This window comes from Ovis canadensis, chromosome 24 (assembly GCF_042477335.2).
Source record: "Ovis canadensis isolate MfBH-ARS-UI-01 breed Bighorn chromosome 24, ARS-UI_OviCan_v2, whole genome shotgun sequence".
Classification (NCBI taxonomy): domain Eukaryota; kingdom Metazoa; phylum Chordata; class Mammalia; order Artiodactyla; family Bovidae; genus Ovis; species Ovis canadensis.
The window spans coordinates 29,733,202-29,759,687 of NC_091268.1; the positions used below are offsets into that span (position 1 = coordinate 29,733,202).

The following is a 26,486-nucleotide window of genomic DNA, read 5'->3' on the forward strand; positions in this document are numbered from 1 at the left end:
GTGCCATTTCCTTCTCGAGGGGACTTTTCTGACACAGGGAGCGAACCCATGTTTCTTACGTCTCCTGCACTGGCAGGCAGGTTCTTTACCACTAGCGCCACCTGGGAAGCCCCGATATCACACCCCCAAAGTGCCCATGCCATCACCACCATCATCATTATTTGACAGACGGGGCAACCGAGGCCCAGACAGGTGAGCATCCTGCCCAGGGTAAAGTGAAGGCCGCCCTGGCCTGAGACTTTGGCCACAACAGCAGCCCACGGGGTGCGGAAATAGACAGGATTAAAGGGGATGAGGAGGAGCAGGGTTCCGCTCAAATCCCGCTCCCCCTGCCCCAGCACACCTGCCAGAGGTAGACAAAGCACACGACGATCCAGATGAGCGGCAGCCACAGCCCGTTGAGGTAGGTGACGCTCTCGGTCAGCCGCTGCACGTCCACAGACACCAGGTTGACCACGTCCCCCACTGCACTGGACTTTCTGGAGCTGCTGGACAGAGCCAGGACCTGGGAGGGGCGGGCAGATGGAGACCTGAGTCGGAGGGACGCGGGGGAGGCCGACGGCCACCCGGCAGGCTGGGCTCTAAGTTATGCTGCCCCTGCTGGCTGAGGCAGGTTTCTTTACCATCTAGGCCTCAGTTTACTCATCTGTAAAGTGGCCTGATAAAATCTCTTAAGCCCAACTCCCAGGACCACTGTAAGAATCCAGGGAGATGACAAAAACGAAAATACTGTGATTTCCCTGAAGTACTGGAAACAATAACAATAACACAGTACATCAAAACCTTGGATTTATGATGATACTGGTAGCCATCTGCAGGGCGCAGTGTCCTAGCTGTGCTGTTCTCTGCCCAGTTGGTCAGGCTCAGTCGTGTCTCACTCTTTTGTGACCCTATGGAATGTAGCCCTATGTAGCCCTATGGAATGTAGTCCACCATGCTCCTCTGTCCATGGGATTTTTCAGGCAAGGATATTCAAGTGAGTTGTCATTTCCTTCTCCAGGGGATCTTCCTGACCCATGGATTGAACTCACACCTCCTGCATCGACAGGTGGATTCTTTACCACTGAGCCACCAGAGAAGCCTGATTGCAAAAATATACAGTGTTTTATCCACAGTGTTTTAAATTAAACGACACATACTATGCCTGTTCCATACAGCTGTCTGTTGTGTCCCAGCATGGAAAAAATGAGAGAATGTTCATTTATTTAGCACAGTGCCTAGGACATAGGGTTTCCCAGGTGGTGCAGGGGTAAAGAACCCACCTGCCACTGGAGGAGACCCAAGAGATGCAGGTTCAATCCCTGGGTCAGGAAGATCCCCTGGAGGAGGAAATGACAACCCACTCCAGTATTCTTGCCTGGAGAATCCCATGGACCCAAGAACCAGGCGGGCTACAGTCCATGCGGTCACAACTGAGTTGGACATGACTTAGCAAGTAAACAACAATTTTTGTATCACTTTGGGGGGAAAAAAATCAATGCCAACCATTCAATAAATTAAAACATCTTGATTAAAAGAGGAAAGAAAAAGTGAAACTAGAATCAATGAGATGGATAATTATTAATCTCATTTCACAGACAAGGAAACTGAGGCACAGAGAAATTGACCAACTTGCCCAGAACCAGAGGGTTTGGATTGGAATCCAGGATAACAGAGGCTAGACAGAGTGTTAGACTGATCCCCCCCAGGCATTCAACGTGCCTTGTAGATACTAACCTGGTTTTCTAACAGCCACAAATTTGCGCTGATTCTGGGGTCACAGTGGACCCCTTCCAGCCTGTTGAATACTACATCCTACTTGCAATCCTCTCTGCTGGGTGTGTCAGGGAAGAAGTGAGGGGGTGAAATGATGGGCTGGAAATAAACAAGTACAGAAATTTTCCAAAAAAATCTTCCAGTCTTTACTGAGCACCTGCTCTGGGCCTCACACTGGGCTCTACGGTCAACAGAGGCGAGGTGCTTGGTCTCCTGGGATTGGAGTTTGAGCTGGGGAGCAAAATTAAAGATGTACACAGTTCACCGTTTAATAGTAATTATGACGAGTGTCATGAAGTGTTTTAAAATATAGGTTTTATTATTATTCAAGTATGGCAAGCCCACAGACCAGAGAAGACTGATATTGACAAGAGGGTTTATTACACTCAACAATCTCAAAAGAAAGGGGTATTCCACGCTATGGGAGGGGGGCACTTGGGGAAGCACTGGGGTGGGGCAGGGTGGGATGAACCATAGGCAAGAGCTTGCTGAGGTTTTCATGGGAAAGTCAGACAGGGTCGGCAAGTTTAGGATCGGCTAGTTTGAGTAATTCCATCTGCTCTGGGCATAGGAACTGGGCCTCATTGTCTGATACCTGGCCTTGGGGTGATTACAGCAAGGACAATGGCCAGAGGCTGAGGGCCTCAAAAGGAGGCAGCTGGATTGTGAGTTAGGGTGGGTTGGTTTGCATGTGAAAGGCATGCTTTCCGATAAGTCACTTACCATCTGGAGGAACTGGCTGACCTCGGAAGGGACAGAGGGACAGTCCCTCCAGGGTCAGCGAGGCCCCAGATGTTGAAGCACCAGACGCAGAAAATAAGGAAGCACGGCTGGACTTACCTGGTGGTCCAGAGGTTAAAAATCCACCTGCCAGTGTAGGGGATATGGATTCAACCCCCTGGCCAGGGAGGATCCACATGCCTCGGGCAACTAAGCCTGCGAGCCTCAACTACAGAGCCTGCACAGCAGAGCCCGTCCTCCACGACAAGAGAAACCACCACAACGAGGAGCGCACAGCCCGCAACTCGAGAGTGGCCCCTGCTTGCCGCAAATGGACAGAGCCCGAGCACAGCAGCAAAGACCCAGCGCAGCCAAAAATAAATTAATTTTAAACCTGGTTAATACAGAAGCAGCCCAGAGGGCAGACTGGGGGGTTTGACCCATCAGGAGATGAAGAGGCTGCCCTGAAATTCTCCAAAAAATGGGAAGTGCAAAGCCCTTAGGCTGCCTTCCCGCAGCCTCAGCTCCACATGTGGACTCAAAAGATGGGACAGGCCACACCCGTCCCCAGCGAGCCACGTGGTTGGGAACTCAGGAGCCACTCACACAGTCACCCTGGAGCTGTTCCCTTTGCTCCCCTCCTCTCCCAGGTGACAGCTCAGGTGTGAGAAAGGGACTCGGCGGGGACTGGGTCACCTTGGCTCAGAGGCTGCAGACCCAGAGGGGCCAACATGTCTTAGAGCAGCAGCCTCAGGGGCTTCGTTTCCAAGAATGACTGCACAGAGAGAAGCCCAAAGCACTGGCTTCCCTCTGGGTGTCCCAGTTCACTGACAGAACTTCCAGCCCAGATTCCATTTACCAGTGGCTCAGGGGTCATTTCAACTGTAAGCAGTGCAACCTGGTCAAAGAGCTGACAGTCTACCTTTATCTGGTTTCCACACAGCCCAAAGGTTAGTCCTTTATCCACAGAGAGACGGGCGGAAGTTCACTACATGAAGAATTGGGGGAAGGGTGCCCAGGCAGTGGGAACCACATGTGCAAAGGCCCTGAGGCAGAAGGATGCTTGAGGCACTGCAAGGAGACTGGTGCAGCTGTAGGAAAGGGAAGGAGGTGCGAAGGAAGCATGTGATGTAATCAGACAGAAGAGTCTCAGGGTCAGATCACACAAGGCCTTACAGAAATAACCAAGAAGGTGAGAGCGCAGTGTGAGCAACTATGAGAAAAGTGATGAATGAGTGTGCTTGGGGGCGCAGATGAGAGTTCAGTGACATGGCTCTCCTCCGCTGGGACGTCTGTGTGTGAACTGGGACAGGCTGGAAAGGGAGGAAAGGCCACGCCCCTCCCCCGGGGCTCACCTTTCTGTACACCAGGCCAGTGACGGCCGTTCGCAGCCTCATCTGTAGCACCTTGAGTCTGTACATGTGCTGCTGCTCGAACAGCGTTTGCAGGCAGGCGGAGAGGAACATCAGCACGGCGAGGAGAGAGCCTTTCCAGGCCGGGGTGTTGGGGTCCCCGATAAACTCCAGGAAGAGGCTTGCAGCAGGAGAAGGAGGGAGAAGTTGGTGAGAGAGGGTGCCCGTGGCTACTGCCTCTGCCTAAGCCTGGCCAGGTCTGGAGGACCAGACAGTACTGGAGGGTCTTTTGTTTTTGCAAAAACGGTTGCAACTATTTCTCCCACTGTCCATGCTCATTTCCACCATGACTTACACCTCCAATCAATAGGTGGAGTTTTTATCCTCACCTGTTATGGCTGAGTTGTGTCCCCCCAGAATGTATATGTTAAGGTCCTAACCCCCAGTGCCTGGGAATATGACTGTGCATTTGATGACAGGGCCCTTTAAAGAGGCGATTCAGTTCAAACGAGGCCGTTAGGAGGGGCCTGAGTCCAGGACAACTGGTGTCCTTAGAAGAAGAGGAAATCTGGACAGACACACAAGGAGACCCCGGGGGTGCGTGTGTTCTGAGGAAAGACCACGTGAGGACGCAGAGAGAAGGCAGCTGTGTACAAGGCAAGGAGAGAGGCCTCAGCGGAAACAACCTTGATCTTGAACTTCTCGCCTTTGGAGATGGGAAGACAAAAATGTCTGTTGTTCAAATGGGACCTAAGTGAATTTAGAAGCTTTTGTACAGCAGAGGAAACCAGAAACAAAAACGAAGAGACCACCTCCAGACGGGGAGAAGCGATATGACCAACCAGGGATTCATCTCCAGAATCCACAAACCTCGCCCACAGTTCAATATCAAAAAACCAAATAACCCAAACAAAAAATGGACAGAAGACCTCAACAGACATTTCTCCAAAGAGGACACATAGATGGTCAAAATGCACATGAAAAGATGTTCAGCGTTGCTAATTCTTAGAGAAATGCAAATCCAAACTACAACGAGGGATCACTCCACACCGGTTAGACTTTGTCGTTGTGCAGTCACCAAGTCACGTCCAATTCTGTGCGACCCCATGGCCTGGAGAACACCAGGCTTTCCTGTCCATCGCCATCTCCCGGAGCTTGCTCACACTCACGTCCATTGAGCTGGTGATGCCATTCAACCATCTCATCCTCTGGTCAGAATGGCCATCACCAAAATGCCTACAAACAATAAATGCTGGAGAGGGTGTGAAGAGAAAGAGACCCCTCCTACACTGTTACTGGGAATGTAATGTGAGAAGGGTAGGAATGTGAGTGAAAGTCGCTCAGTCGTGTCTGACTATTTGTGACCCCATGGATTGTACAGTTCATGGAATTCTCCAGGCCAGAATACTGGAGTGGGTAGCCCTGCTCTTCTCCAGGGCATCTTCCCAACCCAGGGATCGAACCCACGTCTCCCACATTGCAGGCAGATTCTTTACCAGCTGAGCCACAAGAGAAGTCCAAGAATACTGGAGTGGATAGCCTATCCCTTCTCCTGGGGAAGAGAACAGTATGGAAGTTCCTTAAAAAACTAAAAATAGAACTACCATATGATCCTGCAACCCCACTCGTGGGTATATCCGGAGAAAATTATAATTCAAAAAGTGTGTGTGCGTGTGCTCCGTCGCTCAGCCATGTGCGACGCTTTGAGGCACCAGGGACTGTAGCCTGCCAGCCTCTTCTCTACGTGGAATTTTCCAGGCAAGAATACGGGAGTTGGGTACCATTTCCTACTCCAGGGGATCCTCCCAACCCAGGGATTGAACCCACATCTCTTGTGTCTCCTGCCTTGGCAGGATGATTCTTTATCACTAACACCATCCAAAAATATGCATGCGCCCTATATTGTCACCCTGCTTATGTAACTTCTATGCAGAGTACATCATGAGAAACGCTGGGCTGGAAGAAGCACAAGCTGGAATCAAGATTGCCAGGAGAAATATCAATAACCTCAGATATGCAGATGACACCACCCTTATGGCAGAAAGTGAAGAGGAACTCAAAAGCCTCTTGATGAAAGTGAAAAGGTTGGCTTAAAGCTCAACATTCAGAAAATGAAGATCATGGCATCTGGTCCCATTGCTTCATGGGAAATAGAGAGGGAAACAGTGGAAACAGTGTCAGACTTTATTTTTTTGGGCTTCAAAATCACTGCAGATGGTGACTGCAGCCATGAAATTAAAAGACGCTTACTCCTTGGAAGGAAAGTTATGACCAACCTAGACAGCATATTCAAAAGCAGATTACTTTGCCAACAAAGGTCCGTCTAGTCAAGGCTATGGTTTTTCCAGTGGTCATGTATGGATGTGAGAGTTGGACTGTGAAGAAAGCTGAGCGCCGAAGAATTTATGCTTTTGAACTGTGGTGTTGGAGAAGACTCTTGAGAGTCCCTTGGACTACAAGGAGATCCAACCAGTCCATTCTAAGGGAGATCAACCCTGGGTGTTCTTTGGAAGGAATGATGCTAAAGCTGAAACTCCAGTACTTTGGCCACCTCATGCGAAGAGTTGACTCATTGAACAAGACTCTGATGCTGGGAGGGATTTGGGGCAGGAGGAAAAGGGGACGACAGAGGATGAGATGGCTAGATGGCATCACCGACTCGATGGACGTAAGTTTGAGTGAACTCCGAGAGATGGTGATGGACAGGGAGGCCTGGCGTGCTGCAATTCATGGGGTCGCAAAGAGTCGGACACGACTGAGTGACTGAACTGAACTGAGCTGAATGTTCATTGCACTATTTACAATAATTAAGATGTGGAAGCAACCTAGGGTCCATCAACAGAAGAACAGATTAAAAAGATGGTTACTACTCAGCCATAAAAAAGAATGAAATGATGCTATCCACAGCAACATGGATGGACCTAGAGATTTCCACACAGCGAAGTAAGCCAAAGACAAATACATGCCATCACTTATATGTGGAAGCAAAAAAAATCATACAAATGAACTTACGAAACAGTAATAGACTCACAGACATAGAAGACAAACTCAGCGTTACCAAAGAGGAGGGGGAGGAATAAATTAAGAGTTTGGGATTAACTATTATAAAATAATAGTAACCAACAAGGATCCACTGTACAGAATAGGGAACTATACTCAATAGTTTGTAATAACCTGTAAGAGAAAAGAATCTGATGAAACTGAATCACTTAGTTGTGCATCTGAAACACAGCATTATAAATCAACTAAACTTCAATTTTACAAAAAAGAAATGACAGTAGAAAAGATAAGCACCAGAAAAAGGATTTCTGTTCAAGACAGCCAGTCTGTAGTCCTTTGCTACGGCAGCTTGAGCAAAGTAACAGGCCATCCCTTGAAATCTGGGCTGGCTGTACAACCAGCTTCAGCTTCAAAAGAAAAGGGCTTTGTCTAGAGACCCTGCCAAGCAGCCCTGTGAACGAGCTGGAAATCAGCCTTTTGAGGGTGACAGACCATCAGGGGAGAGATGAGGTGTCCCAGCTGAGACCACCTTGGTGACTGCAGACACACGACTGAACCCACCAAGGAAAGAACCACCCAGCTGAACCCAGCATGAACTGATGCCCCACACCATCACAGCTAAGGAAGCGGTTTGAAGCCCCTCACTTTGGGGGACTTTTGTGGTACAGTGAAAGCAAAGTGATCCAGTCAGGCCAAATTCATTCATTTTCCCTTCCCAAGGGAAAGGGGAGTCACTTTTTCATTTATTTCTGTTCTTCCTCAGCACCCTTTTCATCCACCCTCAGTGCCTTGAGCAACAAACGTCCAGGCAAGGGTGGAAGGAGGGTTGAAGGCCTGCCAGGCCTGGAAGGACACTGTTCAGGGACCACCAGCCTCAACAAGGCACCCAAGGCCTGGACCCACCTGAGGAGCTTGGGCACCGTGAACCGGAAGACATCACTGATGATGAGGCTGAGGGTCCCCAGGAGGAAGGTGGAGCGGCCCACCTGCCAGATGGCTCTCAGCAGCGGGCCCCTCTGCCCCCGCTGTTTCGGCAAGAGGGTCTCCATCTCTGGGGCCTCCTTGTTATGGCTTCCTTTCCTTTTAAATGCTGTCGCCTTGGTGTGCCTTAGGGGAGAGAAGACATCAGCTCTGGGACCTTTTAATAAACTGAAGGTTTATGTCCCCACCCCCATCCTGCCCACCACCCAAATTCATGTTGAATCTAATTCCCAGTGTGATGGTATTAGGAGGTGATTAGGTCATGTGGGTGCAGCCCTCATGAATGGGATTAGTGACCTTAAGAACAAGACACCAGAGAGCGGGTGTTACCCCACTTCACAGATGAGGAAACTGAGGCTCAGAAGGTAAAGCTGGGGAAGGATGCACGGTTGAGAAATGAAAGGGTTGGGATTCAATCCCAACCTTCACAGCACTTTCTGATCCCTTAGGCAGCCCACCCCAGCCAGCCCTGAGGTGGTTCAGAGCTGGTTGAGGACCAGTTTAGAATCACTGCTGAGGTCTGAGCCTGGCACCCCTGGTCTGAGTGAAACCACAGATGGAAGCTCTGGCAGCTGTGACGTCTAAGATCCCAGGCCCTGGGTTATCAGGGAAAGGTTCGGGGGAAGAAGCGGCAGGAGGAGCAGGGAGGCCCGAGGGCCCTTCCAGAGGCAGGCTTTGGCCGTAGGGAGAGCCTGGCCAGGCGGTTGCTGTGTGGCCTTGGGCAGGCTGCTCCCCTCTCTGTGCCTCTGTATCCTCATGCAAAGATGGAGCTGGCCCCACTCTGGGTCCCTTCCAGCTCTGACAGCCTATGAAGTTATCAGAACTTCAGTGGTACTGAGAGCTGGGACCCAGGGCCAGGCACTGGGATCAGTCCTTCACGCACATAAGCTCATCAACTCCTCTCGACCTCCCTGCCCCCTGGGTGTCACAGGGTCCCTATTTGACCTCAGAGGAGACTGAGGCTCTGAGAGGTGGTGACAGGTGCCCAAGGTCACACATGGAAGACAGAGCAGGGATTTGAGCCTAGAATTTTTTTTGAAGATTTTTTTTTAATGTAGATAATTTTTAAAGGCTTTATGAATTGGTTACAACATTGCTTCTGTTTCATGTTTTGGTTTTTTCACTGTGAGGCACCTGGGATGTCAGCTCCCTGGGCAGGGATTGAACCTGCATCCTCTACACTGGAAGGTGGAAGTCTCAGCCACTGGACCACCAGGGAAGTCCTGAACCCAGACCTTGACTCACAATTCACACAGAGCCCCCTCTCTCACCCAAAAATTAAAAAGAAAAAAACCCTTGATGAGTGTAGGTACCCACGCCCTCACGAACGAAGTCAAGGTCTTGCCCATCCCTGCTTGGCCCAGCTTGTGGTTTAGCTTGGCATCTCTGATGAGCTGTGGCTTGGCCTCCGTCATGAGCTGGGCATGGCCTGCCACTCGCATTTGGATACTTGGGTCTTGAGTGCCAAAAGGATATTACCTTCTTATAAAGGCCATCCCTGCCCACCCCTGCCCACCGGATGGAATCATTTCATTCATCAGCCTCAGAGCCATGCTGTCTCCAGCTCCTGTTCTCATCCGTCTTGTTAGGACTCCAAGTGGGTAGACCGTGTTTTTTTTTTTTTTTTTCTGCATAAAATCCTTCAACGGTTTAATAAAATGTCTCCATTTCTAGACACAGTCTTGTGTGGCCTGGCCCCCGCCCACTTCCCCACTTCCTCCTGGCCCTCTTTCCTGGGCTGGTTTTGTTTCCGCTCCTTGACACATCCGCAGCTCACCTTTCTCAGGCCTTGGCACAAACTGCCCTTGATCTGGAATGTGTCTGCCCAAGGCTTGACTCCCATTTCAGCATCACCTCCTCAAAGACACTTTCCCTGCTGGCTCCAGCTGCCGTAGCTGTTTCCCCATCCCAGACCCTTATTTTTGTCCCAGCATTGACTTCGACTTGCAAGTATCTGTCTCCTCCACCAAAAAATCAGCTTTCTGGAACGAGAGGCCTCAGCTGTCTTGTGTTCGGTTGTTATCCCCATCCTCCAAACAGGGTTTGGCTGCCAGGCCCTCAGTCAAGCACCCACGGCCTGGGAATGGACTGACTTCTCCAGATTTCCTCCTGACACTCAGCTTAACCCACTGGTTGCTTTTACTAGAATGCTGTGCAACTACTCTCCTGGGCCCGTTTTAACAGAGCCGAGTTTCCAGTTGCCTTGCAGAGCAAACGGCCCAGCCCTCCTCCACGTCAGTGAGTTTAAGGATCAGTGGCGTTCCTGGGCCTCTTTCCTCAGAGAGACGACTTGTGATATCCCCATTCCCTGCCCCCTCAACATCAGCCTTTATACTCCCAGAGCGCAGCTAACGGGGTGAATACCCCTCCACCACAAGCTGGGCCTCCAGTCCCCCCTTCCCCTCTCAAGAATCTTCTGAGCATCTCCTCCGGATGAAAAGTGTGAGAGTGTGAGTTGCTCAGTCGTGTGTAACTCCATGGACTGTGGCTCGCCAGGCTCCTCTGTCCATGGAATTCTCCAGGCAAGAATACTGGGGTGGGTAGCCATTCCCTTCTCCAGGGGTCTTCCCGACTCGAGGATTGAACCCAGGTCTCCTGCATAGCAGGCAGATTCTTTACTCTCTGAGCCATCAGGGAAGCCCCCCTTAGGATGAAGCGGAAGGACAAATCTCAACTAGCAGTCCTAGGACAATTTGGTATTTTTAGCACAAAAGGCTACAAAGAGCCAGTCATTACCAACCTGCTTGCAAAGAAATAAAGAAATATTAGTTTACTACCTGTCTTGAAGCCTACCCCTACCCCCAGCCTCTGAGGCCAGCAGTATTTCTAATTCAGCCATTTTTCTAACCCTGCACTCACATCTCTACCCTGGTCATCCCTGTAGCCCCAAGATGTCGCCTTTCCTTGGCCCGGCCATCCAGGGATCAAACCTGGGTCTCCTGCACTGTGGGCAGATTCTTTACTGTCTGAGCCACCAGGAAAGCCACTAGACTTGTTGGCTGGTCTTTGGTGTCTGGTCCCAAAGCAATTTAGTGCCAGACCCAAAAATGACCACAGAGCAAGGGAGAGGGTGTGAGGGCTGGGTGTAGCTGGGGGATGTAAAAGGGAATGGTAGAGACTGTGGCAAAGTGAAGCGCACATGCCCTGTTCCACAGGGCAACCACTTCCCAGATCCATCCCGCTGTCACGAGGGATGCGACCTAACACTGCCATTCTACTTTAAGAGACACCCAAATTCCATATTTTTGTGACAACTCCAACAGCTTAAATGTTGGTGACTTACCCCCCAAAACAAAACAAAGCACAAACCTCAAACAACAGCAAGACACATGCTGGCCAAACACACCTGTGACCCCGACTTGGCCAGCAGACGAATCGGTCTGTGACCTAAGATGACGTCTTCACCCTTCCCGCAAAGGTTGCAACATCTTTCAGAAACAAAACCAAAGTTCTCTCCTGTGCGTAAGCAGTGAGCTCAGAAAATGCCTGAGCCAGATCTCTGTATAAACCTGCCACTCTGCTTTCTTACTGTCAGTCGTTCACAGATTCTCAAACCGTCCTGGAGAATGCTTCTGCTGTAGCTCTAATACTGGGTGACCGTCATTCTTATGCTGGCAGTGGAGAGCAGAGCTGGGAGAGGGTGGACAAGACCTCCAGGGACCATTGGGATGAACTCAAAACTCATTTAAGAGTGGAGAGGCAGTACAGCAAGATATGCCTGAGGTGAGAGAGAGCTGCTGTTTCGAGTTGTCATTATTATTTATCCCTTTTGGAAAACATACACTCTTCCTTCCTGGAGCAGCCCCTCCCCTCCTTGTGCGGCTCTGATGCCAATCATGTGGCCTGCCCTCCAGCCATGGGATTGGCCCCTGAGAGGCACATGACTCAGCCAGCCAATCAGAATCCTTCCTTGAGATTTTTTTTTTAGGTGGATGGTGGGGAAGCGGGTGTTGAGTTGGCCTAGCATGGGACAGGCCTTATGGAGAGACCAGTGTTGGGACAACAGCTGAGCTTAGAGATGGAGGGAAAGAATTGAACATCACGCAAGTTCTGAATCCAGCTACACCTGAGGCCAGACCCACCTTCTCAGCTATATGAGCCAGTAGACTCTGTCTCTCTCTGGCTCCTTCTAATGTGTGGGATTTAGCCATCAATAACAGTAACCACGAGGTCCTAGAGTATGCAAGGGAACCTTGGCAGTCCTGCCACAGAGCTACTTTTGTCCGTGTCCTGAAACATCAAGCTCCAGTGAGGTCAAGCCACTTGTCCCAGGTCATCAACCACTCGACGGCAGGGCTACATTTAACCCAGGCTTAATTATACCTATTTGAGAACTTATTTCTCAGGGACTCAGCCCAGAGTAGGGGAGGGGGTGTTTGTAGGACCAAGGGCTTTGCTGACCAGCTCCGGGCTAAGCGCCCACCTTCTACACACTCACCGCTGGGTGGCGCTGCGGTTCCTTGTCCATTCCTTTTCAAGCTGGGAAACCAGTTCTTCAGAGGAGTTTTCACTCCCAAGTGACCAGAGGTCTTTTGGCCCCAGTGGCCTCCGGTAGCCCTTCCAGACCAACCTATAAAAGAGGGTCACAACAGCCAGCCCTTCCCGCGTCCACCTCTGCAGTGTCCTGGTTTGGTAGATGTGTGATCCCTGGTAAATTGTTTACCTCTCTCCACCTCCGCTGGCCCCTCTGTACAAGGAGAGCAATTTATCTAACTGCACTAACAGTGGTAGGCGCTTCTCAGACTACAAACATCATCTCATTTAATTCTCACATAAGCCTATATGATAGATTTCTATCGACCCATTTTACAGATGAGGAAGAAAACAGAGGCTCAGAGAGATTAAGTGACTTAACCAAGGAGTAACTACAAGGAGATCCAACCAGCCCATTCTGAAGGAGATCAGCCCTGGGATTTCTTTGGAAGGAATGATGCTAAAGCTGAAACTCCAGTACTTTGGCCACCTCATGCAAAGAGTTGACTCATTGAAAAAGGCTTTGATGCTGGGAGGGATTGGAGGCAGGAGGAGAAGGGGAAGACAGAGGATGAGATGGCTGGATGGCATCACTGACTCGATGGACGTGAATCTGAGGGAACTCTTGGAGTTGGCGATGGACAGGGAGACCTGGCTTGCTGCGATTCATGGGGTCGCAAAGAGTCGGACACGACTGAGTGACTGAACTGAACTGACCCTGTAACAGGGGAAATAAGCCTCCCTAGGAATCAGAAGTCCAGAGTTGAAAACTATTACAGTGGAGGAAAACTGAACTTCTCCCCATTCTCCTCCTGGTTCACTGATCCAGCCGCCTGGCCTCAGGACCTTTCCACATGCACGTCCCTCTGTTTAAAACTCTTTCCCTGCCACTTTGCACTTGTCCTTCATCTCTGGCTTGGACATGATTTTCTTAAAAGCCCGCTTGATGACCCCCACACCTGAGTCCAGGTAGATTCTCCCATTGCAAGATCCCTTAGTTTCCTGAGCTGTTTCTTTCTAATGCTTGCTGGGATGATCATTGTTTACTTTTTTTTTTGGTCTGATTGTTTATTTAGTCTTTCTCTTCCATTAGCGATAAGTTTCATGGAGACAAAGATTCTGCCTCTTCTATCATCTCCTCCTAGCTCAGGGCATGTGTGTGCATAGGTGCCAAGTCGCTTCAGTCATGTTCAACTCTTTTGTGATCCCTGGACGGTAGCCTGCCAGGCTCCCCTGTCCATGGGATTTTCCAGGCAAGAATGCTGGATTGGGTTGCCAGGGAATCTTCCTGACCCAGGGATCAAACCTGCATCTCTTATGTCGCCCGCATTGGCAGGCAGGTTCTTTACCACTAGCGGGCTCCGGGCACAAGATTTGTCAAATAAAATCACCACTTTTCAGTGTTGTGACCCTGGGCAAGTCACTTCCCAGCAATGGACCTCAATTTTCTCACCTTAAAATGAGAATGTTTTCTCGCGCTTGGGACTGCTATATGAGATGACTGTAGTTGGTGCACTGTTGAAGGAGGTCATTGAGAGGCTGTGGCCACTGGTGGACCTATGACCTGGACCCGGGCAATCTGAGGTTCCTCCCTCCCCTGTCCTTGGGACATACGTTCTGTCCACTGTTCCCACATTAGGAGCTACTTTGAGAGTAAGTGTTAGACTATCTGGATGGTGTACATGTCTGAACCCTGTTAAGGCTGCTCTGTAAACTCTAGGGAGTCCAGTGAGACAAGCCTCGGATGTAAGATCCCTGGCTTGTTGTTAACCCTGCCTCCTTCCAGCCTGGAGTGGCTGCCTCTTCTGTCTCTCCTTGCCCTTGGTTACCTGAGGCCAGTTTTCAAACCAACACGCATACACAAGAAGTTAACTTCCCTGGTGGTTAGGAATTTAGCAATCCACCTTCCAATGCAGAAGATATGCGTTTGAGCCCTGGTCAGGGGACTAAGATCCCATATACCTTGGGGCAAATAGGCCTGCAGGCCATAAAGAAAAGAAATTAACTACTGCAGACTTCCACAGCAGGAATGGTTTTTTTTCCCTTTTAGGTCTCTCATCTTTCTTGTGACACCAAGGAGGCCTTGTTTGGAGCTGGTCTTGAGCTCCCTTTTGAGACCTTTCAAGTTCCTTTTTCTAATACAGAGTAAACTCAGACAAGCAACAGTTTGAATCCAGAAATTATTCATAATATTTGTTTTTCACTGAAACTACTTTTAGCATTCTACATGGCAAGGGATTCTAGATTTTTGTGATCTTGGTAGTGATAGAAAGTTTCCCTTATAAAAGGTTACTAAAGTAGAGAAAGGAGATGGAAATGGCAACCCACTCCAGTATTCTTGCCTGGAGAATCCCATGGACAGAGAAGCCTGGCGGGCTACAGTCCATGGGGTCACAAAGAGTCAGACACAACTGAGTGACTAAGCACACACACACCAAGTAGAGAAAGCAAATTAATCTAGAGAAAAAACATTAAGTACATTGAGTATAAGTGATACCCAAATAAGGCAAAAAGCTTGAGGAATGGCCCATAAATGCCTGCATTTGGTAAACAGCGGGCTAGGTTCTCTTCAGAGATGTTTAGCAAACTTCCAGGTTCTTTCCACCAATTCCATACCCTCCACCAATTCCATACCCTCGGAGTAGTCTTCGTTGTTGTTTAGTCGCTTAATCATGTCTGACTCTTTGTGATCCCATGGACTGTAGCCCTCTAGGCTCCTCTTGTCCATGGGATTCTCCAGGCAAGAATACTAGAGTGGGTTGCCATTCCCTTCTCCAGGGGATCCTCCCAACAGAGGGATCGAACCTGTCTCCTGCACTGCAGGAAGATTCTTTACCACCTGAGTCACCTGGAAAACCCTCATTGTCGTCTATCCTTCATTTATTTAACAACCACTTTATACAAAACTTTATGGGCCAGACTCTGTTCTAAGTGCTTCAGAAACCTCATTTCATTTAATCCTCAACCCTGTGAGGTAGATGCTATTATGATCCTCATTTGACAAGTGCAAGACTGAAGCACAGAGAGGTTAAGTAGCTTGCCCAAGGTCACACAGCCAGGAAGTGGTGGAGACGGAATTCAAGTATGATCTGATGGCAGTGTGGTCAAGAGAGGGTCCAGGAAGTAGGTATGTCCTCCATGCCTGGTGTGCTAACCCTGGAGAAACATCTTCTCCACCAGCCTGGCAGCCTCTAGTGAGTAAAGATTTGGTCTTTTGCCTCCTCACCCTTGGTGCTTGGCAGATAGTAGGTGCTTATTAAACACCTACTATGTTGGTGGAAGGACTAGATAGAGATATGATTTTATTGAGTGCCTTCTATATACAAGCACTAAGCACTTTGCATTTAATGAAGGTAGAGTTGTTCCCATTTTACAGAGGGGAAAACTTAGACTAAATGCTTGTGATGTGGCCAGCTAAGAGACAGAGCCAGGACTCCAATCTCACTCCAGTGAGTGAGTGGCAATGGGATATGGATGGTGGACACACTAAAATCCCAGCACCCAGGTTGGGATGGAGAAAGCCTGGCTGACTTTGGTAGGTTTGGGGAAATCTCCTTGGGAAAGAGCTGTGGTAACAAATAAGAGCAGCACATGTAGGTGGGTGGGGGCACCCCCCACCCCCACCTCCGCCCCTTCCCTGCTACTTTACTTACCCAGAAACCCACCAGAACATGGCCTTGGAGGGGAAGGAGGCCCCAGCCTTAGGACATGGATTCTGCAAAGACAAAAGATTTAGAAGTGGGAGGACGTGGTCTCATAATCCATGGCCAGTATGTGGCAAGCAGAACTAAGGGCAGGAAGACAGAATGAACTGACAACAAGCTTAATACTGAAAACCAGACTGAGATGTCCTGTATACTTCACCACTGCTGCTGCTGCTGCTAAGTCGCTTCAGTCGTGTCTGACTCTGTGCAACCCCATAGACGGCAGCCCACCAGGCCCCACCATCCCTGGGATTCTCCAGGCAAGAACACTGGAGTGGGTTGCCATTTCCTTCTCCAGTGCATGCATGCTTGCTAAGTTGCTTCAGTTGTGTCTGACTCTGTGTGACCTCATGGACAACAGCCCACCAGGCTCCTCTGTCCACGGGATTCTCTAGGCAAGAGTACTGGAGTGGGTTGCCATGTCCTTCTCCGATCCTTAACCCCAATAGATACCAAAGGGCTTGGTGCTTCCTAGCAGGCAAGGCAAAAAGGGATTTGGTCACAGGACTCAAAGTGCCTCAGTTCACTTTAGTTGCTCAGTCGTGTCCGATTCTTTGCAACCCCATAATCGCAGCACACCAGCACTCCCTGTCCATCACCAACTCCCAGAGTCCACCCAAACCCATGTCCATTGAATTGGTGATGCCATCCAACCATCTCATCTTCTGTCATCCCCTTCTCCTCCTGCCCTCAATCTTTCCCAGCATCAGGGTCTTTTCCAATGAGTCAGCTCTTCACATCAGGTGGCCAAAGTATTGGAGTTTCAGCTTCAACATCAGTCCTTCCAATGAACACCCAGGACTGATCTCCTTTAGGATGGACTGGTTGGATCTCCTTGCAGTCCAAGGGACTCTCAAGAGTCTTCTCCAACACCACAGTTCAAAAGCATCAATTCTTCGGTGCTAAGCTTTCTTTATAGTCCAACTCTCACAGCCATACATGACCACTGGAAAAACCGTAGCCTTGACTAGACAGACTTTTGTTGGCAAAGTGATGTCTCTGCTTTTTAATATGCTGTCTAGGTTGGTCATAACTTTCCTTCCAAGGAGTAAGCGTCCTTTAATTTCATGGCTGCAATCACCATCTACAGTGATTTTGGAGCCCAGAAAAAGAAAGTCAGCCACTGTTTCCACCGTTTCCCCATCTATTTGCCATGAAGTGATGGGACCAGATGCCATGATCTTCGTTTTCTGAATGTTGAGCCTTAAGCCAACTTTTTCACTCTCCTCTTTCACTTTCATCAGGAGGCCCTTTAGTTCTTCTTCACTTTCTACCATAAAGGTGGTGTCATCTGCATATCTGAGGTTATTGATATTTCTCCCAGCAACCTTGATTCCAGCTTGTGCTTCCTCCAGCCCAGTGTTTCTCATGATGTACTCTGCATAGAAGTTAAATAAGCAGAGTGACAATGTATAGCCTTGACGTACTCCTTTTCCTATTTGGATCCAGTCTGTTGTTTCATGTCCAGTTCTACCTGTTGCTTCCTGACCTGTATACAGGTTTCTCAAGAGGCAGGTTAGGTGGCCTGGTATTCCCATCTCTTTCAGAATTTTCCACAGTTTATTGTGATCCACACAGTAAAAGGCTTTGGCATAATCAATAAAGCAGAAATAGATGTTTTTCTGAAACTCTCTTGTATTTTCAGTAAAGTGCCTAGGTAAGAACTAACAGTTGCTCAGAACAACTTAATAAATACTGAGATCAAGAAGTTCTCAAAGCAAGGACCATGCATGACACCAGCAATGTTTTCAACAATATCTTTCAGTGAATGTGACAAGGAGGTGAAGAAGAGGTGAGATTTTACCATTGGCTCCAGGAAGACTGCACAGATTTAAACTCTTCACCAATAGGGCATGAGAATGCTCACTGCACCACATCTTTGCCATCAGCGTGTGTTATCAATTTTAATTTTTTTCTGCTACTCATTGGACAAAGTCCTGTTACATTTTAACTTAATTATTCAAATTGTTGAGCATCTTTTTAGATGATCTCCACTCAACTGTTTTTTTCTCAGAGAATTCTTTCCGGATTTCACAGTGTTATCTGCTGTAAACTCTTATGGACCATGAACGTCTATGGAGCACTTCTATTGAGCAAGTCACTTTAATCCTGAATTTTTATGATGATGAGTTTTAATTTTCCACACATTTGGGTAATTGTGTGATTAATGGTTCCCCTAGTGGGTATTAGTCACATGAGGACAGAGACATCACTTTTTATTAAAGATCCTCAGTACTGAGCTGGCGCACAGAATAGGTTGGCAAACTACAGCCCCCAAGCCAAATCTGGCCCACTGTTTTTTCTCTGCGAATAAAGTTTTACTGGAACACAGCCATGTTCCTTTGTTGACATATAGTCTGTCTGCTTTTTGCAAAACCTGACCTCCGTAGCTGCCATACAGAGACCATATGGCCCACAAAGCCCAGAATATTTTCTATCTTGGACAGAAAGAGTTGGCTAACCCATGGCATAGAATTGATATGTAATATGGTTTTGGCTGAATGAATAATAATAAAAAAAATAAAGGCCTGTGCTTTAACTTCCTTCCATCACTTGGGGGGCACTGAGGACCAGAAGAGGAACAGGGACAAGCAAGGCATTGGTTCGAGACGTGGTGACTTACAGCCTGTGGGGGCCTTTTCGGGAAAAGCGGGGGTTGATCAGCGAGGCAAGACAGTGCAAACTGCGCCATCACCAGAGACAAGTACAGGTAGGGTGACAGGTGGCGGAAAGGGTCGCTCTGGAAATCCTGCGGGAGAGAAAGCAGAAGTTTCACTGAGTTGGGGCTTAGGAGAAGCAGAGACTGGGGAGGGTGTCAGGAAGGGGAGAAGGGATGGAGGCGGAACGGGGTTTTTGATGCTGGGAGCAGTGCCCTGCTGGGGGCTGGAGCCACCAGGTTTGAGAGTCAGAGCCCCCAGCCTTCCTGGCCTTGAAAACACTTGGCTTACACAGATTCTGTCCAGACAAATGGCAGGCAGGGAGTGTGCCCTTAGGTGACCACTGGCCTTAGCCACCAGGACACAAATTGAAGGACACTTTGTCCTTCTCTCTGGGCAACAAAGGAACCCCACCCCCCAATCTCCCGTCCCAGTCTCTGTGGCCAGTGTTTTCTGGTTTAAGAAGGGAGCTGGTTTCAGGGAGCATTCACTCTGCCTCGGGCACATGCTGGAGTCTTTACACACACTGTCTCGTCAAGTCCCTCCCCACCCTGCCCCAGCTGGGGTTTACTTGCTCTGTTACTCATTGGGAAACCAAGGCTCAGAGAAATGACAGTACCTTGCTCAAGGCCACACAAATGATCTGCTCCAGATCGCGAGCTCTTGCTGCCCTGCCATGATTGCTTTTGCAGCCCCTGCCCTTTCTGGCCAGAGCTCCCTAACTCTTCCCCTCATGCTCAGGTTTATGTAGAGCTGATTCCATCCAGGGGGGGCAGGCAGGGCAGGCAGATGATGGAGGCCTGACCAACGAGCATGTTCCCGTCCCTGGCTACCATGCTTGGGCTAGGAACAGACGCAGGACCTGCGCTGGACTGAGAGCTGGACCCAGCAGGAGATCTTCCAGGTTTGCTATGTTTGTGAAGCGAAAGCCTGGAATAATTGGGGCTCTCCTTGCCATCCCATTGGAGAGTGAAGCCAAGAGGCGAGCGCCAAGGGACAGGCAGAAATGGAGCTCTAGCTGAGTTCTCTGAATGTCTGGGCCAGCTCTGCCTACTAGCAGGTCCCAGGTATGTGAGCTAATAGATACCCTGGGACTTTTCCCCCTTGAGCCAGTGTGAACTGAATTTTTATGTTTTTAAACAAGAGCCCAAGTTTCAGATCACAATTTCTCTATTGGATTTTTTCCTTCCTTGTTTTTGGTTTCGTTTTGGGGGACAGATAGTAGACAATTTGATAGTGAGGCTACATCACTCCCCATAGTGCCATTTTTACTATCGTTTCTGTCGGAAAGGTTGTCCTGAATTTGGGTGAGATGGACTTTGGCTGCGTGACCTAGAGGGAGTCGTTCACTTCTCTAAGGCTTAGGGTTCCTCATCTTTAAAACGGGATCATTCAGATCTTCACTGAATTCATGACATCAAGTGCCTGCCACAGGGCCTCGCACATGGAGCTCCAGAGCATATATGGCCCCAATATTAGTCTTTCAGTGCTGTGTTCCAAACAGCTAGCTGCTAAGTCAACGTAGAAAGCTGCTGCTGCTGCTAAGTCGCTTCAGTCATGTCCGACTCTCTGCGACCCCAGAGACGGCAGCCCACCAGGCTCCCCCGTCCCTGGGATTCTCCAGGCAAGAACACTGGAGTGGGTTGCCATTTCCTTCTCCAATGCATGAAAGTGAAAAGAAAAAGTGAAGTTGCTCAGTCGTGTCCGACTTTTAGCGACCCCATGGACTGCAGCCTACCAGGGTCCTCCGCCCATGGGATTTGCCAGGCAAGAGTACTGGAGCAGGGTGCCATTGCCTTCTCTACCCTCTGGTAAATCAGTGGAGGGCCTGGGGGCTATTCCCATTAGTTACAAAAGTTGCTTTGTTAAAAATCTGTCCTTTAGGACAGAAAGTGTTTCTCTGCCTTCTTCTTTCAGGAGCCGGAGGGAGTAACCACATGAAATGCTGACCAGCAGACTCTGATCAGTTTCCTGATCAGACGTCTTGGGTGAGCATACCAGCCATGCAAGCGGTTTTCAACCGAGGGTGACTTTGCCCCCAGGGGACACTTACCATTGTCAGGAGACCTGTCAGGTTTCCGTAATGGGGTGGTACTACTGGCATCCAGTGGGTGGAGACCAGGGATGCTATTCAACATCCCACAACACATGGGACAGCTCCTCTCCGCCCCCACCCAAGAGGGAAGTAAGTAACCGGTGCTGAGGTTGAAAAACCCTGGTTGAGGTTATAGATTTTTCTCTTTGCAGATCACGCCCCCTAACGTGGAAATACAGGTGAGTGCGCAAAATGAGTGTGTAAATACAGATGCATGAGGGCACGGGTAAAGGTGGAGAATAAGGAGAGACATGCACTTACGTGGCGTCAGAATGAACACAGCTGTGTGCCAGAGGAGGTCATCCAGAGGACGTGACCCCTGGCTGACCTGGGAGCTGGACCCAGAGGTTCCTCACCCCAACTCGCCACTCCCGTCCTTGAAGTGTGCATTCTGGCCACACTGTTCCTGCACTAGAAACTACTTCAAGGATGCCACCTTGAAAGAGCAATGTGTTGGTGAGATCCACTGGATGGCACATATGACTGAAGCCTGTTAAAACCTCTATAAACTGTTAAGTTTCTGGCGGGCAGGTGCGGAGATCAATGTATTCTGCACCGGCCAAAACAAGCATCTTCCGTAAGTTCCCTTGCTTATGAGAATCGTCACCTTCCAACTGCAGTGGCAGCCTGTTTCTTTGCTCTCTCTTGGCCCTCCAGATCTGGAGTTGGTTTCTAACTTCACCCAGGAACCTCTGAGGTTTTGAACCAACAGTGTGTCGGTGCCCATGCAGTGTGTGTGTGTGTGTGTGTGTGTGTGTGTGTGTGTGTATGAGTGTGGGACATTTGTGCACAAGTCCTGTAGGAGCTTGAAAGCATAGACATAACTGGATGGCAGCAAGTGTGAGTGCAGGCGAGTGTGTGTGTGTGTGATGTTTTGGAGTCTGTGGTTGTGTGATACACGAATGAAAAAAAGTGAAGTGAAAAGTGTTAGTTGCTCACTGGTGTCCAGCTCTTTGCAAGTCCATAGACTGTAGCCTGCCAGGCTCCTCTGTTGATGGAATTCTCCAGACAAGAATACTAGAGTGGGTTGCCATTTCCTTCTCCAAGGGACCTTCCCGACCCAGGGATTGAACCTAGGTCTCCTGCATTGCAGGCAGATTCTTGACCGTCTGAGCCACCAGGGAAGCCCAGTGTGTGAATGGGGGCATACAAGTGTGTGCAAGTGAAGTGTGTGACTTGAGTGTGTAAGACAATAAGAATTTCGGTTGATAAAAAGGTATGGGGTGATAAGAACGTCTATGTGAAATGCCTGTGTGTGTTGCTTGAGTTTCAGTGCTTGCGGAGTGTGTGTCTCTGCAGAGAGAATAAGCCGTGGTGGAAGCGGGAGGAGGACGGATGGGACCCAAGGCCTGAAACCACCATACTGGTTCCCGGGTGACCCAGGCCCCCACTTACCCCTTGCGAGGCCTGCTGGGCGGCACTGGTGGCTGGGAAGAGAAAGCAGAGTAGCCAGTACCCGAAGAGCACCCCAGACGCCTGGACGCCCTTCTTTCTCTCCGCATGGATCAGGAACACGGCGAAGCTCTGGACAAGAGGGTCGGGTGGGAGGTGGGCCGGGGGTGGAGGAGGCTGGGGGAGGAGAGGGTCGGGAGGGAGCCCCCTCTGCCCCACCCCTCCACTGGGGCAGGAGAAGCAGCAGCCAGGAGCAAGCCAGCAGGTCTGGGCCACGACTCACCATTGTGGTGAGCCACACCGTGGGGTGTATGAGGAACTCGAGGGCCTGGGGCGTTCCCTGCTGGATTCTCCAAAGAGTCACAGACACGCTGGAGGTACACAGGATTATGAGGGCGAACCCAAGCACCTGGGGAAACAGGCTGGGATAAGGCTGGTGGGGGAAAGAAAGATGGCAACCTTTCTGCCAGTCCCTGCCAACTGGACAGGGACTCCACGTCCAACTGGACAGTGGCCCCAGGTGGGGCACTGTAATGTACCAGCGTGACCACTGAACAGGCCGACGTGAAAGAAAAACTCTGTAAGGGGTGATGCTGCTCAAGCTTGACCTGTAACTGTCACATACATAATGCACCATACAAATAACGTCAGCAGTTTCCAAAATGCCAGTGGTGCTCCCACAATGCACAGGAGGGTGCTTCGGGGATGAAGGAACAGCATGAAAAGCTATTTACTCTCCAGGTGAAAAAGTTATACCCTCTTTAAGTCTCTTTCCATCCCTACTGTTAAATCAAGGAGGGACTCTCTGTTGGGACTGATACGTTTCCAGGCCTTCTTTGACCGAGCTGCCATCGGTCAAATCGGTCTCTCTTTTGGACAATCAAGAAGGGGAGAGAGCACACACACGCAGACCTGGGAGCCTCGGAGAAACCACCGAACATGTCAGTTAGTCTTAAGCAGGAGTCAAAACTACCATCGGTGGTCTGAGTTTGGCCTCTTGTCTGTTGTTGTATCACCTCGGAACTAAGAGTGGGTTTCCCATTGTTCACTCATTGAACGAAAATTTGACGTGAAATTGATACGAAGTGCAAATTTCTGTAACTATAAATAAAGTTTTACTGAAACACAGTGATGTCTACTTGTTTACTGTTTGTCGTCTGTGGCTGCTTTACTGCTGCAAGAGCAGAATTGAGTAGTTAAGACAGAGACCACACATCCTTGGAATCTCAGACAAGTACTGATACTCTCTGGCCCTTTAAGGAAGAGTGTGCTGACCCTGGAGAGGTGGTTGGCAAGAGGTCAAACATTTACAAGGTGGTGTGGGAGTAAATGAACCATGGAGGGCGCGCTTCTAGGGGTTTGGGGAACAGGAGAATGAGCAGAGATGCTCACCATTTGGAATGCCAGTGTTTTTCTAACACTGGACAACAACTACACATCAATTTTAAGGAGTGTTCTTTAGTACTGCCCGGAGGGGAAACACAAAAATCAATGCCTAAGTGTTAACATTTAAAAGGTGCATCCTGGGGTGGCTCTAAAATCACCTTGTGTATCTCAGGAGTGTACACCGCACACTTTGGGGAATGCCAGGCTGTGGTGGCCATAAACTCGTCTGGGTGTGTGTGGGTGTCTGCGGGTGTGTTTGGGATGTATGGTTTTTATTATCTGTGATGATTGGTTTGAGAGCGTCTATGCCACTGAGTTTCCCTCTGCAGCCTCTGGGTATTGCTCTATTTGATTAACAGGGTCCCACGTGTCCACTTTGGGGTCTCTGCCTGATTCTGGCCTGCTCCCCCACCCCCTGACCATTGTCTGATTATAGGCTCCCAGAGGAAGGGGCTACCATCTTGGCCTTGAAGAGGCGGGACATTTGGATGTAGCCCTTGTCATGGCGGTGGATGTAGAGGAGGTGGATGGGGCCAAGGACCCAGAGGTACATGGGGGGCACCCAGACCCCTGCTGTTTTCAGGAAGCACAGGCTCAGCAAGCGGGCAGCGGCAGGCTCGGGCTCCGTCTGGTTCCAGACCTGAGGGAACACCAGGGTGACCCTTACGATGGTACAATGCAGGGGTCCCAAACTCACCACCTGGGGGGCCAGGCAACTCTTTGGACCCCCAATATTTACACGAAAAACGTGCTAAGCACTTTTTGTTGTTGTTCGGTCACTGAGTCACGTCCAACTCTTTGCAACCCCATGGACTGCAGCATGCCAGGCTTCCCGGTCCTTCACTATCTCCCAGACTTTGCTCAAACTCGTGTCCATTGAGTCGGTTATGCCATCCAACCATCTCATCCTCTGTCGTCCCTAGAGTACTTCATAAGTGAGTAACTCCGCTGACCTCACCCAACTGGACAGGGGTGGTGCTGGGATCTGAACCAAGGCAGTTGGGTCCCAGAATCTAGGAGACCTGGGATCCATGATGAGTGCTGGGCACAGACTTAAGACCACTCTGCTGTTGTTGTTTGGCAGCTAAGTCACGTCTGACACTTTGTGACCCCATGACTGTAGCCCACCAGGCTCCTCTGTCCATGGGATTCTCCAGGCAAGAATTCTGGAGTGGATAGCCATTCCCTTGTCCAGAGGATCTTCCCAAGCCAGGGATCGAACTTATGTCTCCTGCATTGGCAGGTGGATTCTTTACTACTGAGCCACCAGGCAAGCTCTAAAACCACTTTAGGAGGCAGGTATTACTGTTCCCACTTCATAGACCAGGAACCTCAGAAGCTGGGAAAGTAACAGATTCTTTTAGGCCCACGCAAATAGGAAGGGCCAGAGCTGACTCCGCGCTAGCCTGGCTAACTCTGAAGCTTGTTCTACCTGAGGTCTCCATCTGTACTTCTTACCTCAGATCTTCTGCTGGCCTTTCCTAACCAGAGAAGTGTGAATGTGAATTTCAGAAAACAGGGTTGCTTTAATTCTCTCCCTCCTACACAATGCCACCCTCCCACTAGAGACTTTTGCTGAGGCAGGAGCCAGAGACGTGGGGAGTCCTGTAGCTGGGGGTGTCTAGAGGCCCCTTTCACAGGGTTGGTCTCTTTGGGGAACAGCTTGGTTAAGGAGATCGCCCAGCCTTGCTGTTAGCCTGGCACATCTGTTACCCTCCCGGGGGTCCGCCCCTCCCCTGTATCGCAGCCCGAGAGAGATCTGTCCAAGAGATCTCTCGAGCCAGCCGGAGAAGGAGTGAAGCGGGGTGGGGACACTCACCCCCGGGCCCGCGCAGGGCTCGCCTTGCCCGGCCATCGGGCGCCGTCCGTCTGTTGGTCTGTCTGTCGGGGTCCGAGGACGGCTTCCTTGGCCGCGTTCCGGCCGGGGGAAGGGGCGGGGATTCGAGTTCTTGGATTGCGAGGCCAGGGGGCAAGGTCCGGCCGGTCGGCGGGGGTGGGGCGCGGAGGGGTGAAGCGAGGCGAGGTGGCGAGGCGCTCAGGACGGCCACCCAGGGCAGCGAGGGCGGGGGTCCCGGAGCCCCAGAAAGTGCGGCGATGTCTGCATATAATCCCCTTTGCCCCTGGCGCAAGTGTCATCCCGAACTTCTCGAATACTGTGGGTCAGCAATTCCAGGAATTTATCTAGATAAACGAACCCAACAGGTGCGCACAAGTCCAGCGACCGACGGAATGGGGGATGGGAATGGGGGATGGGAGGACCCTGGGTTAAGTTTGGAGCCGCAGCCCCCTCACCTGTGGGACCGACCCTGTCTTCTTCTAGGATGGTGGGAAGATTTTAAGATTACTAATAAAATGTCTAGCAGAGTGTTTGGCACACTAAATGTTCAATCAGAGTTAACTTTTATTAGCATTCGTAGTATGATTTCATCCCTAGGTTACTGAGCAGTGGTTCAAAGTGCCATTGAAGAAATAGGTTTAATACGTTAAAATGGTTACTGAATGCTAAGCGAGAAAAAAAAAAGATTATAATACAAAATAGTTTATGATATATGTGCAAAGAAAAAAATAGTATATGTTTAAGTTAGGGAAAGTGGGGACTGAATTCAAGTCATTTACGGTTTTCTTCTGGGTCTTAAAAGTAATGTGTGTAATAGGGAAATGACTTTATGTAACATATATGCATAGACAAAACGATGGAAATGCATTAAAGCAGTGGTCATGGAACTCCTGATTTTCTTTTCTTTTTCCTTGTGTTCCTTTTTCTATTTTCTTTTCTTCTGCAATGACCATGTATTCCCTTTCAAGACAGGAATAAAAGACTGAGCTTTTTCAGACAGACAAGAACAGGTGCTCAGTCTGGGTGAAGAATGAAAATCTTTTGCACTGTCCAGGCTGCGCTGTTACTTTGGTGTCTTCTTTTTCTCTTGCCCTTTTCAGGGCCGCTACAGCAGGGGCTCCCTGGTCTTTTCTC

General features: G+C 49.7%; 1 protein-coding gene across 7 annotated transcripts in view; it reads right to left on the reverse strand.

Annotated features, from left to right (window-relative positions):
- ABCC6 (ATP binding cassette subfamily C member 6) overlaps positions 1–25,702 on the reverse strand; it is a 67,464-nt gene extending 41,762 nt beyond the window's left edge. For 4 of the 7 annotated variants that reach the window (XR_011252617.1, XR_011252616.1, XM_069569840.1 and 1 more), the window contains exons 1-10: positions 25,335–25,702; positions 23,973–24,155; positions 22,413–22,538; positions 22,133–22,261; positions 18,609–18,734; positions 15,935–15,996; positions 12,247–12,378; positions 7,731–7,934; positions 3,831–4,008; positions 344–505 (exon numbers count right to left, since the gene is read on the reverse strand). Coding sequence is in view for 4 of the 7 variants with exons in the window: in XM_069569840.1 (XP_069425941.1) it covers positions 344–505; positions 3,831–4,008; positions 7,731–7,934; positions 12,247–12,378; positions 15,935–15,996; positions 18,609–18,734; positions 22,133–22,261; positions 22,413–22,538; positions 23,973–24,155; positions 25,335–25,370 (1,338 nt within the window). In the remaining 3 variants the exon portion in view is untranslated. The remainder of the gene's footprint in view (positions 1–343; positions 506–3,830; positions 4,009–7,730; positions 7,935–12,246; positions 12,379–15,934; positions 15,997–18,608; positions 18,735–22,132; positions 22,262–22,412; positions 22,539–23,972; positions 24,156–25,334) is intronic. The other 3 variants (XR_011252618.1, XM_069569842.1, XM_069569843.1) reach the window with 1 other exon arrangement.
- Between the last annotated feature and the right edge of the window lie 784 nt (positions 25,703–26,486).